Raw genomic sequence first — 20323 nt, 5'->3', positions numbered from 1 at the left:
CCACATGGCCGAGGTCAGTGGGGGCTGGAGAGCACAGCCCCTTCCTCCAGAGCCCCTCCAGGCCCAAGAAAATGGCTGAGTTTGCCCCACCCAAGGTCAACTCTTATCCCACCATATAGAGTGACCACAAAACATAATGCACATTGACCTTCGCTGGCTGCCTTCTAGTGAATTTGGCACAATGGGCAGGAAATAGCAGTCTGGGCAAGAGGGTGGGACATGGGTCAAAGATTGAGCTGTCTTCCTGCCTCTCTCTGTCTTCATGGGTGTATATTTCCCCCCCTAGATTTGAGATAAAGGACAAAGTGCATCCATGTCATTGCTAAGTTTGTGCCTTAGACATGGGCCACCTTAGGGCTGGGCACACCGTAACCAAAGCTCACCCTTGCACAGTGCACTGTTCTCTTAGAGTTTGCACACTGCCCCATTTCCTCCTCATGGTGCAGGATGGTTATTATCCCATTGTATAGATGAGCGACCTGAGGCCAGAAGGACTGGGTGATCTGTTGCATATTCACCCAGTTAATGGGAGGCAAAACCAAGCTGGAATAGATCACAGATCTTTGGTGTATGGTCCGTATTATTCCTGTCATTTGTTAATATTAAAAAAAATTCTTTTTTACATTTATTTATTTTTGAGAGACAGAGCACAAGTAGGGGAGGGGCAGAGAGAGAGGGAGACACAGAATCCGGAACAGGCTGAGCTGTCAGCATAGAGCCCGATGTGGGGCTCAAACTCATGAGCCGTGAGATCATGACTTGAGCTGAAGTTGGACACTTAACCAACTAAGCCACCCAGGCACCCCTGTTCCTGTCATTTGTATTCCAAATGCCTTCTGTTTCTCTGAACTGATGTCATGCTGCCAACTTGGCCATCCTGGGAGAGTTTATGCCATGCTCTCTCCGAGGGACCGTGCTGTTACCCTGTTAACAGAGCTGACCTTTGGGGGATTCTCAGTAGCTGATGTCTCGTCTCCGCTCACCAACAGATCGCTGGCAACTGTAAACTGTGCTGAGACACATCAGGATGTTTTAATAAATACAGAACAGGATTTTACAAACACACTTCTGCCGCTTCTGGTACATCAACAAATAGATAGGGAGTCACATTACAGAGGGAGTGAGAAATGACTTTAAACTCTATGAAAAACTGCGGCTCTGGAGGGTTTTTCAACCTATCACAAATGACCATTTTTGAAAGCATTTTAAGTTGAAGCTAACTTTGGACTTACAGGAACGGTACAGATAGACTAGAGTTTCCTTGCACAGCTCACCCTGCTTCCCCTACTGCTAACAGGTAAGATGTTAACAAGGACCATTTTAGAAAACGACTTTTTAAATTTTTATTTAAAAATAATTTATTTTTATTTTCTAATTTTTATCATTTTTTTGATGTTTATTTATCTTTGAGAGAGAGAGAGAGAGAGAGACAGAGCTTGAGTGGCAGAGGGGCAGAGAAACAGGGAGACACAGAATCGGAAGCAGCCTCCAGGCTCTGAGCAAGCTGTCAGCACAGAGCCCAATGCGGGGCTCGAACCCACGAACTGCGAGATCATGACCTGAACCTAAGTCAGACGCTCAACAAACTGAGCTACCCAGGCGCCCTGAAGACTCACTTTTTAAAGGCTACTAGTTACTTTAAAGCGTGACCCAAAAGATTTCCTCGAAAGGCATCAGGATGCGAAGCAAAGATAGCTCAGAACCTGTAGGAACTGCATGGAACCCGTGGGAAATGAGACTTCCCTTCCTATGAGAAGCTTTGGAAAGCCTGGTTGCATGCTTAGAAGTTTAAAAGTCCAACAAGAACCAATCGGTGCATCTTTTTTTTTCTCCCTTCATATTTTGAAATAAAAAATAAGTTGAATATCCTGACCAAAAAGAGAGGGGAAGGAGGTGGTATGGGGGGAAAAAAAGCGTGCATCCCACTCAAATTCAGTATAATTCACTGCCAACAGTGCAAGTTTATATGAAACAATCAATGCCCAGCCGTATTAGCTGAACATTTGAAATGGTCAGAAGGAAGTTATTTTCTCTCCTCACCAACATGAGACCGAAAGAATGAAACTCCATGGGGTCTCTCTGCTTTCTCCAGGCTCGTATGTCAGACATTGCTCAGAAGAGCGTGCATATTTTTAGCGATTTTGCCTAGATTGCTCCAAAATGACAATTTTTAATAAGACAATGCTAAGTTTATTTTTTACCAAAAAAAAAAAAAAATCCCTCCCCTTTTTGGGCATAAAGAAGATGTGTTTTTACTAGCTGCCAATACTCACTGTAGCCTTTGAGAAACAGTTAAACATATTTCCATTTTTTCTGTACCTAAGTGATCTCTTGGGGCAAGCCCATAAGCTAACTGTGTTTTGTTTCTTATGAATTACTCTCTGAGTCAAGAAATAAATAACTCAGGAAATCCACATTAAATGGGAGGAATGGGAAAACAGAGCATTTGTCTGGTGTGACACCACCTGTTTATTTCATTGGGCGATGGTGGCCATTCGGGAGGGAACTGGGACCGAAAGTGAAGTGCGTCAGCCTTGAACCCGGGAGAGGAAGGCAGAGAAAGCCAGCCGCCATCAGGGTCTCCCTCTTCTGCGCATCGACTGCGGTCTGGCCAGCTCTGATTCAGGCTCTCTGTGTTGCTTGATTTATCCTTCGTTACTATTTTCGGGTGCCATGTGCTTCTCTTCAGAGGCCCTGGGGAGTCTCTCCAATTCTGATTTTCAAAAATAGTTCTTCAAAGGGCACAGCATTCTTAGAAGAAGATGCATATGGGACCATGTGTTTCCAACTGAGCTTGGTTTGACATGATTGAGGTTTGTACAGAGTGTCTGAGAAAACCAGAAAAATGATGTCAGCCAGGCAAGGAAGTGCCTCCAGCACTGAGAAGTAGAACCCAGAGCCTTTTCCACGGGAATCCTGCAATCTTGGAATTCACTTCCTTTCCTGACATGGAATCCTTGGAGGTATTTATATCTTCCCCAAATGATGTTTCCAGACCTTGTAATGGAAACGAGTGTCTGACTGGGGTTGGAGGGAGGGACAGGACTGACAGGGAGAGGCAGGGAGCGGAGGTGTCGTGTATCACGCAAGCCTGGCTCCTTCCTGGCCCCAACCCCACGGAGCAGCAAAGCAGGGATTCCTTACAGCCGGTGTCCCGAGAGTTCCTGTGCCAGTTGTCTAGAAACTGGAAAGCATCTCGAGGAAGGGGATTCTGCAGGCAGACCTCTAGCTGGATCCCACACTTTTGTCCCGGTCCTTCATCATATATATGGAGCGCTTCAAACTGGCACTTCAATTGTGTTTATTTCCTTTACAACTCAGCGCGAAATCAATCCGTTTCTGGCTTTAGTCCAGTGACCACAGAGTGAGGGTTAAAGATTTGCTGCTTCCAGGACCTGATGGCGTCCATATTCGTGATCGTTGTATTAAATGAGTCCTAAGCAGGTTCCTTTTCTACGCCTTTTCGTAAAGAAGGGGAAAATGTGGTACGTATTCAGATTATGGCCAGAAAACAGCAAGTCCAAACAAGAATGGACCGTTCTGCGAATGCCGATGGCAGCCTCACATTGTGGAGGTCATGTGTGTCTTCTGCTTGCCAGCATTAGGCATCGAAGTATGGAAGCTGTGACGGGGGGCTCTAAAGCGTAGGATCGTGGGGCGCCTGGGTGGCTCAGTCGGTTGAGTATCTGACTCTGGCTCAGGTCATCATCTCACGGTTGGTGGGTTCAAGCCCCGCTTCGGGCTCTGTGCTGACAGCTCGGAGCCTGGAGCCCGCTTCGGATTCTGTGTCTCCTCTCTCTCCACCTCCCCCACTTGTGCTCCGTCTCTCTCAGTCTCTCAAACATAAATAAATGTTATAAAAAAATTATTTTTCAACGTAGGATTGTTGAGATCGGCCTGTGTATGGACTGGCCAGGGCTGAGGCCAGATTACTCACTCACTCACTGGCATCCCCCCACCACCCCCTGAACTGCCTAGAAGTGTTAGTATCATTAGAGATGTTTTGAGTGTTGCTGCCTTTGGCTTTCAGTGTCTTTTTTCCCACAGCACTTTGACCACGTTCATTCGCTAGAAGACCCTGCTGGGGGCTCTGTCACCCAGCTGCCACATATAGAACTCGTGCACTGTTCGTCCGTTTGGGCTTCTCAGAACAGGTGATCGCACCCTCAGCTCAGCGCTGGCGTCGGATCTGGTTGTTCGGGGCATCTGCCCATGGTCCGCCCAAATGCGAATCCAAACGATGTCTCTGTCCTTACCACGGCAGGGCCGTTATTCCCTGAGATCTGTCCCGCCTGCCCTGGGCTGCTTGCCGCGATCAGACAAGAGCGAATGGGTCAACGACACAGGAGAAGTCTGCACACCCGTCTCATGAGCCCCCTAGAGCGGTTTCCTAGTGGGGGGATTTCTAGGCCGCAGGTTGAGTTCACATGTGCTTCTGTTGGGCATTGCTAAAGTTCCCATTTTTCAAGTCTTTGTGTTGGAAGTCTTTTCCCTTTAATAGAGGAGTTGAACCCTTCTGCATTTATTGATATGACTGATGTTTGATGGGATCTCCGTCATAATTTCCTAATCTTGTAATTTGCATTTTGTTATATTTGCTGTATTTCTTTCTCAGATACACTCTTGGCTCTTTTGTTTATAATATTTGGGGAGTATTTAAGAAGGTTTATATCTTTGTCCTGGTGGTTACGTCTGTACTTGTGCCTTTTAAAATGTCCTTAGTCCCTGGTCTGAGAATAGTTGAAGGCGGGTAGGAAAGGCCGGGAAACCAGGAGGCTGACTGTGGGAGTCTTTTAAGACTGTGCTTTCACATTCTTGTTCTTTTTTCTTTTTTTTTTTTTTAATGTTTTATTTATTTTTGAGATGGAGAGAGACAGAGCGTGAGCAGGGGAGGGGCAGAGAGAGAGGGAGACACAGGATCTGAAACAGGCTCCAGGCTCTGAGCCGTCAGAACAGAGCCTGACACGGGGTTGGAACTCACAAACCGCGAGATCATGACCTGAGCCGAAGTCGGAAGCCCGACTGACGGAGCCACCCAGGCACCCCTCTCACATTCTTGTTCTTATGGGCACGTGGCAGGACCACGTGCCCCTCCACTTGGACGTTATGCTTTGGCTAAAAATCTGAGTGATTCGAGGGCTTGTGAGTAGAATTCCTGATGGGCCAGGGCAGACTGCCCACCCTCCTTTCTCCCAGCCTCGGTGGCCATGAAGCAGATGTCAAGGTGAGGTGTCCCCCAGCCTTCCAGAGGACAGCGATGGGCTGAGCCCGCGGGGCTGGCCCTCGGCTTGTGACTGTGCTGCACCCACCTGAGAATCGATTCAAATGCAGATGCTGATTCAGTAGGTTTAGAGGCAGGGTGGGAGGTTCTGTGTCAGCAGTGATGGAGTTCCTTGACCACATTTTCAGCAGCAAGGTGCTGAGCCATACGAATTTTTGTGTTTTTTTGTTTCACTTCCGTGTAACCTAATCTGGTTGCTCTCAAAGTGTGGTTCGTGGGGGAGCCGCCTGAGTATGACCTGCGAACTCAGAAATGCACATTTCTGCGCTTGGTGGGTTGGAAACCCTGGAGCCGGGCCCCAGATTCTGGGTTTTAGCAAGACTTCCACGTGGCTCATGTGCATGCCACCAGCCACTCCAGACCCATACTTGAGAGACGGGGGTGGTATCATTTGGGACTCATGTGTAGCTTTGAGGAATTAGATGTCCATAAAGCTGTGGCTTAAAGTGTAAGGGTTTATTTTTGTGGTAAAGGAAGTCCAGAGGTGGGCAGTCTGGGGCAGGTCTGGCAGGCTGACCATGTCATCGGGAGCCCAGGGCTCTGGTTCTCTGCTCTACCTTCTTTCAGCTCTGACCCTCATTATTACGCTCACAGGATAGTTGCCAGGGCTCCAGGCATCACATCCACATCCCCAGTAAATGCCAGCTGAGCATCCCCTCTTGAGACCTTACAGGAGTTCTCACAAAGGAGTTCGGCTTGTATCTCACTGGCCAGAGCAGTAGCCTATGACACCAAAATCGTGGTGTTCGCTGGGCTCACTGCCATGTTGAACAAAATGAGGGTTCTCTAAGAAGAAAGACCCAAATGGAGATTGGGTAGGAAGCCAGCCATGTCTGCCACAGAGATGGTGGGGACTTGAGGTCTCGGTAACGAAGAATAAAAGGCGTGGAGGGAGCAGTGCTCCGTGAGCTGGGAGAGTTAGTGGATGCAGTCAGAGAGCAGGGCACTCTGGGTGCAGATACGTTCCAGGTTTGGAATGTGGTTGTAACAGGGGTGGCTGCAGTGGACGTGATGTCACTGGTTATGGAAGAGGAGGGTGACGGTCGTTGGTTACAGAAGTGATGGGCTATGATGGACGTGATGTCACTGGTTATGGAAGAGGACGGTGACGGTCATTGGTTATAGGAGGGGGGCTGACACGGATGGTCCTTGGCATGAGGGCAGGAATTTGGTTGTTTTCCCTGCCGCATCCCAAGTGCCCTGTAACAGTGCCTGGCATGTAGCAGGTGCTCAGTGAAGGGTTGTTGAAGAGAAAGAGGTCGGGCGTTTTCCTGGAGAGCAGGAAAGACTGTAAACAAACCTTGCTTTCTCCTCTCTGGAGTACTCGAGACCCAGATGAAAGTGATGTGGTGAGACTCTGACCTAGAAGCCCCCAGCCCCGCCGCGCACGCGCACACGTGTGCCCACCCACGCAAGCACACACACACCCAGCAGGCATTTTCTCTGCAGGAGCCTTGGCTGAGATTCTCCTCTGTGGTTCCCTTTGGCACCTGGCAGATCAGCCAGATTTTTTTTTTTCTAATCAATTTTTTAACACGCAGCATTACCTGCTTGGTAATTGTCAGAGCCCCTGAGAAAAGCGAGAGGAGGAAGTGAGATGAAAGGCTGCCAGAATTAACAAGCGAAACAGAAAGAGTGGGCATCGACAGCCCTACGCACCCCCAGACAATACTGTGTGAATGAACCTGTACTTTTATGTAGCAGTGGGTGATCCCTGTCTGGTTATAAGTGAGATCCATAATAGAAACGAAAGAAATAAAGGGAAAAGTGTATTTCTCCCCTAGAAATGTGCCACACTTCCCAGAGAAAATCACTGTGAACATTTTTGAGTGACAGCTTGTCAGTGACTTTCATTTTTTATATGCTTTCCTATATTTCAAATTGGATCATTTGCTGCTTTTGTAAATTGGCAAAAGTCTTGTTTAAAGGAAATGTGCCTTGGTGAGAAAATTATCTTCCCAGACGGTTGTTTTGGGGAACTTTAGCATCAAGTTTTAAGAAAAAGCTTAAAATGTGCTTGACCTGTGTTTCAGGAACCAGAGTCAGGCTTTGGGATAAAGGAGTAAGGACAATCCAATAACCTGGGGCTGTCTTTCCTGAGCGTAGGGTAGAAAGGTGTGGTCGAATCATCACCCGGGACTTGTGTCTCTTGGTCATCACTTGCGATGTGTTACCTGTGTGTTACAGATAACAGACACGTTACGTGTGTGCAGGCACGTGTGTGTGCACATGTCTGTTTTCTTTCTGCCTTCCAGATACTTTTTGTAGGTACTGACAGACTTTTGGTCATCAGCCTTAAGACCTCTAGGATTATGACAGAATTGGAAAAACAGTTCTATTTATCCGCTGTCCTTTCTAGCTAGTCTCTGGGAGAGGGGGGCTATCAGTCATTTCTCTCTGCAGCGATTATCTGAGCCTTCACTGTAGGTGAGAGTTGCCTGCCCAGTTCCCCACGTGGTATTTTGAAACTTGACCTTAGGACAATCGTAATGAATATACTGTGTTTTCCCCTTGTTCTCTGAATACAGAGGTCTTCAGAGATGCCTGCGCGGGCATATTTTGTTCTGACATCATATGGACATCGTAAGGTAACAGCACCTCTCCCCTCCCCCTCTGTGTGCGGATGTTCCAAAAAGGGAAGGCTCTTGTCATAGTTGGGAGCTGTTGCCTCCGGCTTAGGAGTCAGTTGCATTTCTCCGTTGCGGCCCTCTGCCCCGTTCTGTCTACTTCTTTGGGGAGAGACAGGGTTCTGATGTTTGATGCGTACAGCAGAGGGGACTGTTGACTGTCTAGGAAGGGCTGGCCTTGGCAGGAAGTCTCATTTCCGGCAAAGGAAAGGGCTCGTTCCTCGTCGTGTGTTTCCTCTGGCCCAGCTGTCTCAGGACACCCTTCACCCTTGCCCTCTGAGTCTTAGGTTGCTGTCTGTTCTCCTGGGCTCTCCTTTTCCTTCCCTTTTCTCTTCCCCAAGGCAGCAGCGCTGGCTGGGCTCCTGCGGTGTGGACTGTCTCCACCCCCACCCTCGCTGGGGGAGCTGTTTATCGCATTTGCTGCCCTCCCCCTCCCCCTCCTGACTTCCTTCCTGGGCTGCAAGGGCTCCCCACAGAAACTTACCAGAAATTCGCGGAAACAATTATTCGCTGATTTTGAAACCCGAGTCTGGATTGGGTGGGATGCGGGGTACCACGTAGAGACCCATGGCCACTTGAACCTGCAGCCAAAAGGTGAGGCCTTGACCCGTAAAAACGAGAAAATATCCACCAGCCTTGCTCATTGCAGAACGTTCTTTATTTTCTCCCTTGGTAGTGTCTCTGTGGGCCAGCAAGTGACTTGACTTTCATTCATTTCCCCTTCTGCGCATTGTATTTGGACGTAGGGGGAGGTTTCCTCTCTCCCGTGAAAGGAACAAAGCACTCGCTGGAGAAGTTGTGTGCCATTGGGTGCCTGTGGGACTGCCTCCCTCTCTCTGTAACAGTCTCTGTGTCCCAAAATTAGCATGCGTCAATGCAGAGGATGCCTTGTCGGTCCCCTCAGCAGCAGCCCCCTGGGTCCCTGTGCCAACACTGGGGACAGCAGTGTCCTACCTTGAAGTGAGGAGAGTCTGAGATGGACCCCACGGTGCCACTCAGGGTGGCTTTCCAGTTGATTGACGCACAGACCTGTTGAGCTCACTTCTTTGATTTCGAGTGAGATGTGGCCTCACGGGTTTGCCGGAGGAGAGCCCCCAAGTGAGGCAGGAAGGTGAGCTCGGTTCACTGTACCTAAAATGCAGACATAAGGGCTCTGAAAAGGTGGTGATGGGGGAGGGCGGCCCAGGCTACAGTGCAAATGACATTGTCCTTGACGAGACCCTCAGGCCCGCCCGGCCATTGAGTTTAGAGACTCATATTTATGTCAGTGACCCAGAAACATCCACACGAGCTTCAGTTACTCCATTTCTAGGACCGAGTCATTTGTAATATGGTCCAACTTTTGAGGGGAGAAATATCACCACCAGGAACGTCGCAACAGGGGAGGAAAGGCATGCCTCGGATTCAGGGAAGCCGGCTTTGTCCGGAAATGTCTCCTTGGTTAATTGGCGGGGTCGGTCTGTTTGAAGAAGGCAGAAATGGGTGCAGAGGTAACCCTTCAAGAGGACCTTGCTGGGATCTGGGTTCCACCTGCCACCCCAAAACACCTCAGACAAAATCTAAACTAATTTGGAGATGAAGGACTCTAAATCGTATTGTGTGTGTGACTTACCAGCCTTGGGCTCTGCAGTGTCCCTGGACAGCTATCTTCCCTGGTTCATGTGTGTGTTTTCGTGTCTTTTCACTCTTCCTTTGCAATTCACTGATAGAATCTGGCTGCTATACTGGTTCTTCTCCTCAGCAACCACTGTCCACTTTCTAGCTTCTGTCATGAGCCCAGTTGTCACAGGATTATATGCAACAGGGGGCCAGTGGCTCAATGGGGCCTCATCTAAGAGCATAAAAGAGTATGTACTGCCTAAATATTTGGAAAGAACCAGTGGAGTGTCTTGTTCTATCAAATTGCTTCATTGTGATATTTTCTGCACAGTGGAGGTAAAGTGCCTTGGGGAAGGGACACCTTTTCTTCATTTTGTACTAAGGACGGGCTAGTGTCCCTGCAGGGGCGGGTGGCACCCTTACCGTGGCCCAGACTCACGTCTCTCGGTTGGCCGTGACGCTGTGTGTGTCCGTGAGGCTCCCCCGCTCCCCTGCCTGCCCTGTGCTTGGGTCAGCTCAGACCCACATCCGAGAGGCATCCTGCTGTAACTCCCCCTGAGGCCCACAGTGACACGGGGCGGGCAGAAACAAAGTCCAGAGCAGCTCACTCCCCTGGCCCTCTCCCTGCCGGCCAGCCCTGCCTACTGCCCAGGCTGCGGTCAGCCCCTTGTCTTCCGTCCTCATTCGTGGCTTAGCTCTGTCTCCCCCAGAATCCTGCCCCATTGGCTCTCGGGGAAGCTGTGGCCAAGCCAGCCTGCTGATCTGTCTGTTCCTGGAAGCTTTTGAGTAACAGGTGCTATGACAACCTGAAAACAGCCGGCCTTGAGCTTGCTATTGGTATTGGAGATGTATTGTTTATGGATACTGACACGGGTGGACAAATCCTAGGCAAGACTTGGTGACTGCTGGGCGGGATCTTTGGTTACTTTCCGTTCACCTCCTAGAGCATGGCACGGTTCCGGATAGCTGAGTTTGTGGGATACTTGAGCTATAGAAGATCAACCCACAGGCTAATGCATTTTAGGGAAGGGAACAGAGGGAACGTTACTATTTCAAGGGAACCTGCAATACCCCAGCTCTTCCAAATTCAGGCTCGGGAAGGAGGCTTTGAGTTTGGGTCCAAGAAATAGAAATGCCTGTCAGAGGCTGCTGCTTTCTTCATGCTTCTCTTAAAACTCTTCAGACAGGCAGAGTCTGCAGTGCGTGGGTCGTCACTGGGATGATAGTGTTTAAAATTTGGGGCGTGAATCGAGAGCTCTCAGTCCAACCCACATTCAGGGCATAAGACAGAAAAAAGACGGCGTGTGCTTCCTTGCTTTGTGAAGGCCCACCGGAGGACAATTTCATGGCTGCTGATTGATTGTACTTTTCAGAATCCACAAAAAGAGATCTGATCAATAAGTTGTCAGGAGGGTCCTTCTTTGGCTGCGTAGTTTTCTCTTCTCCAGTAAACCAACTACATTCTATTTTCTGGGAGTCGCATTAACTCTTCCAGGTCACAAGTGGACCACCTGACTTGCACAGAATGGTTCACATAAGAATTTACATTAGCGGTGGCTGGGGGGCTCAGTCTGTTAAGTGTCTGACTTTGGCTCAGGTCATGATCTCAAGCCTCGTGGGTTCGAGCCCCGCATCAGACTCTGTGCTGACAGCTCGGAGCCTGGCGCCTGCTTCGGATTCTGTGTCTCCCTCTCTCTCTGCCCCGCCCCCATTCACACTCCGTCTCTCAAACACAAATAAAAAGAATTTACATTAAGCCAGACAGACAGGTAACTGATAGGTGGGTAGGTAGGTTATTCCCCCGTAAAGAGCCAGACGCCAGAATGCAAGGAACAGATTGGGAAGCACACTGCTGAGCGTTGATTTAGTTCTTGGTTCTTTAGGAGAGCTTCTCATGAGAGGAAGCAATGTGGAAAGGAGTAACTATTTTGAGACTCTTTGCTTATGACATTTCATACTTAAACAGAATGGGCAACATTCAGAAAGATACTTTCTGCACAAATTACAAAAAGCCCAACCTTTGCCAGAGGAGGCCATATGTCTTCTCCAAACGACAGGACCGACGATAACTGCCATTTTCTTAATACGTCCAATGTGCTGGGACCCAGGAGGGTGCTTCACTTCCTTCCGTTTGTTTGTGAGAACACGGAAAACCGGTCTCATCCCCTATTGATTCGCTTGCCTCAGATGCCAGAGCCAGGGAGCACACGCAGGGGACCCTCTGTGCCCTGTGTTCTTCCCGCCGCCCTACACCACATCACCACGCTCAACCTCTTCTCGTTGCCAGGGACACCAGGACTCGGGGACCGAGGGGCTGGAACGAATTACAGACAACTGAGCTATTTTAAGAGAGGTCCCCGTTCTAATCAGTTCCAGGTAGTCATGGCCTTATTTCCTTTTTGTGTATGACATTGGAGAAAATATTGCTAGAACCTTCTAAGAGTCCTTATTACTCCAGTGGTTTCTAGGACTTTTTTTTTTCTCCCTGGTACACAAGGAGGTTTGGACACATGTTACTGGCAGCAGGGGCCCCCTCGCCCAGGTGGGGCCCTGCCCCTTGGGGGGCATTCACATAGCAAGGAGCTGGTGCCTGACGGAAGAGTCATTGCCTTATGTGAGATGAACACCTTTGAAAAATGTATAGGGTATTCCAAAAGCAAAGACGTAAACTAAAAACCAAGAGTACAAACCAGGCAAACGGTGGAAAGAAAGTCTCTCCCCCCACTCGCTGTTCCTGGTCCTGCACTGCCTTCTCCCAAGGTTTCCCGCACCTTCTGGGTCCTTCCAGGGATGTCCTGAGTATGTACGCTCTTACGAGCGGCAGCCTGATGCCCCGTCCTGCGTTCTGCTTCGTTCACTTGATTGTGTATCTCTGAGACCATTCCACATCTAGACAAGAGCCTTTACCCTGTTCTCTTCCCTTGCTACGAAGGCTGGATGCACGGGGATTCAGCGGTCCCCTGTTGAGGGGCATGAGGTGATTTCCAGACTTTTGGAGTTACGGTGTGGCAGCAAGCACCATGTGGTACACATTTTCCATCCGCTGCCTTATTAGAAGTATCCCCGTGACCTCATCAATTACCTCCTACCTGTGTCCCTGCCGTAGTACACAACCTACATAAGTGTTTCTGTAGTCATAATGGGAGCTGCCATTTGTTAAGTGCTGGCTGTAATCAGGCTTGGCACTAAACACCTTACATGGATCATGATTTCTTTGTATTACCTCAATTTTAATGAATTTTAATGAATTTTATTTAATTGTAATTAATTTCAATTTTAATTAATATATTATATAAAAATTATGTAAATTGTATAAATGTGTGGTTCATAATATACATAGATGAACTTACTATGAAAACAGATGAAATCATAGTTAGTGTTATACCTTATGATAGCATTACCTCGATTTTATAGATGGGGCCACATACCTTATCCGGAGGACAGGTAGGATTTGGACCCAGGTGCTCTGGCCCCACAGTCAGGGGACTGACACCCACTCTTGTGCCTGTTGTGGAGAAAGACATTTGAGTTTTGAAGGGCACTAGCGAGCAGTCTCTTTAGACCAAATGCGTGAGGCTGGTGTATATGCTTGAGCTCTTCAGTGAGTTGGGGGGAAGTTCTACCCGGAATGGTGGTCACGCGCTAGGTGCCCACAAAAGCACACGCACGTTTGGCCACCGGCGGCTCCGGGGCTCCCGAGGCAGTGCTGCAGCCTATGTCCCTGTCTCCAGAAGAGGAAGGTGTGCAGAAGCCAATACATTTGACGTTTATTTATTTTTGAGACAGAGAGAGACACAGCATGAACGGGGGAGGGGCAGAGAGAGAGGGAGACACAGAATCTGAAACAGGCTCCAGGCTCTGAGCCATCAGCCCAGAGCCCGATGCGGGGCTCGAACTCACGGACTGCGAGATCGTGACCTGAGCCGAAGTCGGACGCTTAACCGACTGAGCCACCCAGGCACCCCCAGAAGCCAATACATTTGATGTGCACTTGTCAGATGTGGGTTTTTAAATTTTTTTTTAAGTTTATTCATTTATTTTAAGAGAGAGAGAGAGAGCACGTGCGCATGCAAGTGGGGGAGGGGCAGAGAGAGAGGGAGAGAGAATCCCGAGCAGGCTCCGGGCTGTTAGCGTAGAGCCCGATGCGGGGCTCGATCCCACAAACCGTGAGATCATGACCTCAGATCAAGAGTCAGAAGCTCAACCGACTGAGCTACCCAGGTGCCCCTTGTCAGATGTTTTGAACACAGCTCTCATTTTATTTTTAGTAGAAACAAAAGTATTTTCTGGAAGCAGCAAGAAGCAACAAGGAGAAGCACGTGCAACCTTGTCTGCTCCCCCGGTGGCACAGAAGCTGGTTAAAGATTTCCTTCCCGAGGGGTGTAGCTCTCTAAGCAACACCTGTCAATCTAGCAACTTCTCTGAGCCCTCAGAAAGTCGACAGCAAAGCGTCCTGAAATCCAGAATCCTTTTTCCTGGGTTTTTTTGCCCCTTGCAAGATGTACGCACCTCTCCACAGGAAGACAATGGTGTTCAGGTAGAAAGAGAGTTCCCCAAAGGTAAGGAGCAAGGGAGGCAGGGTTGAGACGATGCCTCCTTGATATGCATACGGAAAATGGTATGACGTCTTCCTGAGCCTTGGCTCATGCGAGCTCACCGTACAAAGCTGTCCCTTCTCCACTATGTGAGTTGAGAACAAGCAGAACCAGCAGGTTTCTGTGGTGGGTGCGTTCTCCCTCCTAAGCGTGGAGAAGACAGCCCCGTGTGGGTCAGGCATTCCAGCCCTACTGTGCATGAGTGAGGTCAGTAAGGAGGAGAGCCACTCCCGGGTGTGGGACTGCCTCCCAGGCTTAGCTAAGGAAGGGTTGAGATGCTGATGTGGCTGCTCTGAGGTCCCCCAGGCTGCCTGTGGTCCCCTGTGACTGACTAACAAGGATGATGTCTGAGGGGTGCGGGCCCCCCATGTGCCCGGCACCCAACAAGCACGAGGCCAGGCAACTCCCAATGTGAGCCTCGCGAAGATGAGGGAACCTAGAATCCCAACCAGGCCATCCCTTCTCTAAAGGCCAAGCGGCTGACCCCTACGCATGCGGCCGTGAGCACTGAAATATAAAAGAGTATAAGGATAGAATAGAATAGAAAAGAGATCTGTGGTGCCCGGTTTTCAGTGGGAAAATTTAGATTTCCTATCACTAGAGATTTTCCAGAACAGCTATGGAGGAGGACGGAAGGAAACCCACTGGGTTATATCGCTTTGGGATATGAAGGTTAAAATGGGTTTTGTAATTGGTAGAAAATAATATCACTTGGGAGCCAAGTTAATCCCTAGCTCTTCATTAATACATTAAAGAAGCATCTATTAAAGCACCTACTGTGTGCCAGTCACTGTGCTCGGCGCTCCCTGCCCTCCCAGCACCGTCAGTCCAGTGCTGGAGACCTATGTGTGGCAGAACTTCCAGGGAGCTGCAGGTGGGCACAGGTGCCCCCGGGAGGGCCTGGACAGAGCCCTCTTCCTCAAGGAAGATGATTCTGAGCAGGGGCGTGAAAGCTGATTAGAGGCTTACAGATCAGACTTAAGGGAAAAGAGCATTGCAGACTGACGGCAAGTCACATACAAGCCAAGGATTGCCGGAAAGAGCATGGTCGATTTGGGGTCCAGGGGCCCGGAGTACAGGGGAGGGGGGAGGGGCCGAGTGTGAGTCCCAAGTTGGAAAGTCCTCAAAGCCCACCCAGGGAGTGTGGTCTGAGGGCGGGGCCAAGCCCTTGAAGGGGCAGAGATCTAATTAGATTTGCTCTGAAGGAGACCCTCTCCTGGACAGTGGGTGGGGGGCAGAAGGGAGAGGGCCAGGCTGGGGCCGCTGAGGCCCTACCGGGGAGGAGCAGAGACTGTCCCTGGGGAGGAGAAGGTTTTCAAGATACAGTGGACAGAACGCTCTGGTGAGCTCTCTGGAAGAAAGATGGGCCTGCCCAGCCCACCCCCGGGTTGCTGGCTCCGGTGGGTGGGGTGCAGGTGGGGACGGGTGTGAGGCCCTGTGGCTTCCCTGTGGGCGGGGTGAGCCAGAAGGAAGTTCACAGCCAGAAATGGGAACGGCGTGCTGGAAGGCATAATTACCTCCCACGGGGTGGGGTGGGTATCCAGGCTGGTCGGCGAGGCCTAAAGCAGGAAGGGGGCTGCAACAAGGAAATCCTCCAGAAAGAGCAAGAGAGAGAACGACTTGAGGGCCGCTAAGTAGTGTGTTGTTGGTCGAGAATCAAAGGCAATCGTTGCAAGTGGAACGCCCGCCAGGAGCCCAGCTACCGAAGTCTGATCTGCCCGCAGGACATGCGGGTTTTAGGAAACGGGTGGATTTCGAGTAGAGGGAGGACAGCGGGTCCAGGCCAGAGAGGATCCAGGGGTGAACGGTGGACGCCACAGGGGCTTCCGATGAGAGATTCCAGGGCCCATGGAGATGCCTCCTGTGGCCACGGGGAGCCTCCCCATGGCTGCCTCTCCCCTCCCAACAGAACCAGCTCCTCCTGGGCACCTGGGCTGCCCCCGGGGAGAGATCCAGGGTGAAGACGACCCGGTCTAGCCCTTGAGGAAGTCAGAGGCTCGTGGGGTTAAAACATGCTGTCATGACCCCACCCCGCCACCCGTGCTGCCCCCCGTGTGTGAAGTATGTTCTTGCTGCGGGAACACAAGAGTTGGGGGGATGGAACCTGCCTTGGGAAGAGGAGGCCTTCGTAAAGGTTTGGGGCTCAGCCTGGAGGTCGGAGGTCACTGGGTGCAGAATCAAAGGGGCTCTGTGGCCGTAGGAGGGGGTGCGGGTGAGGAGCGAGTAAGACGCTGCAGAGCTTCAGAATTGGGGAGGTCTGGGGGGGTGGCTGTGTATGGGGACAGTGTGGCGGGGGTGGGGGAGCTCACACAGGAAGCGCGGGCTAGCACGGGACTGAAGGGGCGTTGTGTCCCTGGCGGCGGCCTTGGTCGGTGAGCGCTCGGTGAACATACGTTAATCCCTCCTTCCCCACGCCAGAGGCCGCCCTGTGAATCAAGGCCTCCCCTGACCTCTTCCACAGGGGGGATGTCGAAAGGGCCGGAGGAGGTGGCCAGATCCAGCACTGAGAGAGAGATAATTCCAATTATAAATGGGAAGCCAGTGGTAGTCCCTGGCAAATGAAGGGGGAGGGATAAATAATTGAATACCGCTTTTCCGTCTTACATCATTAGTGTAGCAAACAGAAGATAAATTAATACGCTGCCCCCAAACGACTGAGCTGTGATAATTGTACACACTTAATGTGAAGCACAGAGTGGAAAAGTTTCTTTTTCTTAGGAACAAAGGCGTTTTGAACCCTGGAAGCCAGGGGACTACCTCCATGGGGTAATTAACCGGTTGTGAAGTCTGGCTGCCTAGAGACCTTCCTCCCTGTGACCAGGGCGGCTGGGGGCGTCTAGGGAGGCATGATCTCGTCAGCTTCACGAGGCCCATTAGTGACCTACTGGTGTCTCTCTTCTCGAAATTGTCTTCTGTGTCTAATGGTACCGAGAAGCCAGGCAAAAATCCTGCTGCCCCTCTAAATGGAATTCTCACTCTTCTCTCCCAGGAGATTACAAGTGCTGCGACTTGGTTGTAAAAATAAAGGAGTGCAGGAAGAGGGAGGAGCCTGAGCCAGCGCCCCCCGAGCCAACGCCCCCCGAGCCAGCGCCCCCCGAGCAACCAGAGACCCCTGACCTGTCAGAAGACTGTTCTGAGTATCAGCAAACACCTGCAGGTTCCTTGACCTTGCAGGTAAGGCCTTCTGTGCACCCCGGCTTGATCCCCACCAAGGGCAGACCTTTCCCTAGGGAGTGCGTGGGGGGCCCAATCTTACTTCCACTTCTGACCCTGGAGCCTTGACCCCACCCCTTCATAATGGCTCTATGACTCTGGCCAGGTCCCCTAACCTCTCTGGGCCTCCGTTTCACAGTGTGAGTAATGGAGAAACAATACCTATTCCCCTGGGCTAGAGTGAGGATTGCATAATATCCACAGTGACAATGGTCACAGCAAAGACTGCGTTTATTGAGCGGTTCTGAGTGACGCTGAGCAGGCATCTTCCCAGCACCCCTAATGAAGCAGGGGTCCCTACAATCCCGTCTGCATGTGAGGACATTCGGCTTTGGAAAGATTGAAGAGGTTGCTCTAAATCACACGGCCACAGGCTCAAGGATATGAAAGCTTTCCTTTGGTGTCTCTTTCTGGTTGTGGTCGTCGAAGTAATATGTACGCTTGTTTTAAAGTTCAGAATTAGAGATATGAACATGAGAAGGGCACACAAATAACAGAAAGCCTCTGTTAACGGCACGTCACATAGTGAGGCACACCTTCTAGGCAGGCACTTGATACGTTATAAACCTCCCTGCAGATGTGGACATGGTGCCATCGGCTGGTCCCTGCACCCCTGGGGCCCTCGGTAGGTCCATGGCGGGAGACTCTGGATGCCCCCAAAGCAGCCACGCTGGGCCCTTAAGCTGTCCCCAGAGGCTATCTCTGCAGGCCCCGGTGCGTCATAGAGAACAACCAGCCGAGAAGATTCCTTCCCGGGCACAGCTGCCAGGGCCACATCCATGACAAAGATGGAACCTGAGCTGCCCTCCCCCGGGAACCCGGGCAGAGGAGGAGTCGGGCAGAGGAACGGGTCAGACACAGCAGCACGTCCCGAGCGCCTTTGCTGAGAACCTACTATGTGCAGAGCTCAGGGTAGCGGCTGCGAGGGATACGGTGGGGGTAAGACACGGCCCCCGCCCTCCAGGAGCTCACGGCCCAGCATGGCCAGCGGTGTGTGCAAATCACTTGTACGAGGCGGTCTGTGAAGTGCCACGATGCTCAGGGTGAACGGGGAGCCCCAGCGGCTGGAACTCTGACTGACGGGCGTGGCTGGCGTGTTACTCCAGGCCCAGGAACCACCTGAACCGAGGTGATCAAGGAGTAGCAAGTTAAGAGCATGAAAGGCAGCGTGGGAAAAACGTAGGGGTCTCTCAGCTGAGGGTCACTGTGGGATCCGCCGGTGAGCCTCAGGTTTTCTATCTGTCAAATGGGAATACATTCCCTGCCTTTCAGAAGCAATGTGGGGATTCCCCGACACAGTGAAGCCACATAAACCATCAGAATGCAGCGGCGGTGGTCACTCTTTTCCAGCAGACCTGGGGAGGTGGCTTAGTGCACGCGTGGAGCTGGGAGGACAGTGAGGGATGTGGCCGAGCTGGAAACGTGGGCACGCTGACCCCGTCTCTGGAGCTTGCGGGGCCGTTTTGCATAGGCAAAGATACCTTGCCAACATTTTCTTCCTGGAAGGAGACGCTGTTCCCGTTAGCCAAGATTACTGTTTCTGCTCAACAGGCACATATTTCACGCTGGGTGGATGATCTAGGTCTGTGCCTGAGGTTTCCAACCCCCAGCAGAAGCAAGTGACTCATAATGCCTTCATTCCTTCCCCACCCATGGAATATGGAGTTTAGGGCCCTCAGGTTTGGGTCTGTGGGAAAGCGAATGAGTTGACAGGGAGAAGGAATGCCTTTGCACTCACAACCTCACTGCCGGGTGGCAGTCATGCTTGACGCTGGCCAGGACTGACCACCAGGCCCTATACCATCAACACGTCTGTGACGGTCTTTACACGAGGCCCCGGAAAAAAGTTGTGGTGTGCTTGCACGCTGGGGCTATCGGTCTTTGAGCATTGTACTTTTTTTTTTAAAGGAAGTTTATTTATTACCTTTATTTTTGATCAAGAGAGTGAGAGCAGGGAAGGGGCAGAGAGAGAGAGGGAGAGAGAGAAAGACTCCCAAGGGGGCTCTGCACTGTCAGCACAGAGCCTGATGCAGGACTTGGGCTTATGAACCGTGAGATCATGACCCGAGCCGAAGTCAGGTGCTTAACCAACTGAGCCACCCAGGCGCGCCCCGAGTGTTGTACTTTTGATCAGGTTCTTGACCAAATCAGAAGGATATATTGCCGTTCTGGGTCACTTCTCTTAACAATAAGATGTTCTCTCGCTGCAATTAGGAAGCGCTGGAGGTCCGTAAACCCCAGTTCATCTCTCGCTCACAAGAACGGCTGAAGAAGCTTGAACACATGATCCAGCAGAGAAAAGCCCAGCGGAAGGAGAACCTAGCGCAGAAGCAGAGTCTCTTTCCTGTCCGCGCCAACAAGAAGCAGTTCACGGTTCCCCACCCTCTCAGCGGTAAGCTACAGGTGGCTTGGGGGGGCGGGGCAGGTGGGACGGGTGGTCTGGGAGGACCAGGACCTTCATCCAAGGTGATGATGCACGTGATACCCCTGACACGCACAGGACGCGGGTTTGTGCCGCACATCCAAACCTCGGTGTTGTCCTGCAGCCTGCTCTGGGAGCCAGCCCGTGGCGGGAGCTGATACAGGGTGCTGAATTCAGCAGAACCAGCTTGGGACACAAATTTACCACTACAGCTGGGAAGGAAGCCACATAACTCTAGCAGCCAGGGTAGCAAGTTCAAATTCTTGGCTCCTAACAGACATTTGCGAGAGATCCCCTTTGCCCTTTGTAGATTGCAAAACAGATCTCAGGGTGAGAGGTTGACTCCAGCTTGTCTACATCAACATTTGTCATCCTGAAACCCCCTTTCCTGCTGTGAGCGCAGAGCGCGGATGGCCAGCTTTCCCCCCCACGGTGTAGCCAGTGTCAGGCTGGCCCCGTGAGGGGCGGCACTCGAACGCTCATTAGACGGGGGGTTCTCCGGAATCTTCTCTGGGCCAGGCACCATGCTGGGAGGTGGGGATAGCACAGTGAGCCAGACTAGATTTGGTCCTTCCTTCACGGAGCT

The 20323-nt window shown here is 51.1% G+C and overlaps 1 protein-coding gene across 1 annotated transcript in view; it reads left to right on the top strand.

The window, feature by feature from the left end:
- The window catches only part of CD2H10orf90 (chromosome D2 C10orf90 homolog), a gene marked incomplete at its 5' end in the record, with an annotated part of 242596 nt that overhangs the window by 205783 nt on the left and 16490 nt on the right, over positions 1 to 20323 (top strand). The window contains 3 exons of the mRNA XM_042907809.1: positions 13776 to 14066; positions 17092 to 17276; positions 19530 to 19707. Of these exons, the coding sequence (XP_042763743.1) occupies positions 13776 to 14066; positions 17092 to 17276; positions 19530 to 19707 (654 nt within the window). The remainder of the gene's footprint in view (positions 1 to 13775; positions 14067 to 17091; positions 17277 to 19529; positions 19708 to 20323) is intronic.

Source organism: Panthera leo, chromosome D2, assembly GCF_018350215.1.
Source record: "Panthera leo isolate Ple1 chromosome D2, P.leo_Ple1_pat1.1, whole genome shotgun sequence".
In the NCBI taxonomy this organism is placed as follows: Eukaryota; Metazoa; Chordata; class Mammalia; order Carnivora; family Felidae; genus Panthera; species Panthera leo.
Note: the sequence above shows the minus strand (reverse complement) of the source record. Positions and strands in the feature narration are given on the sequence as shown.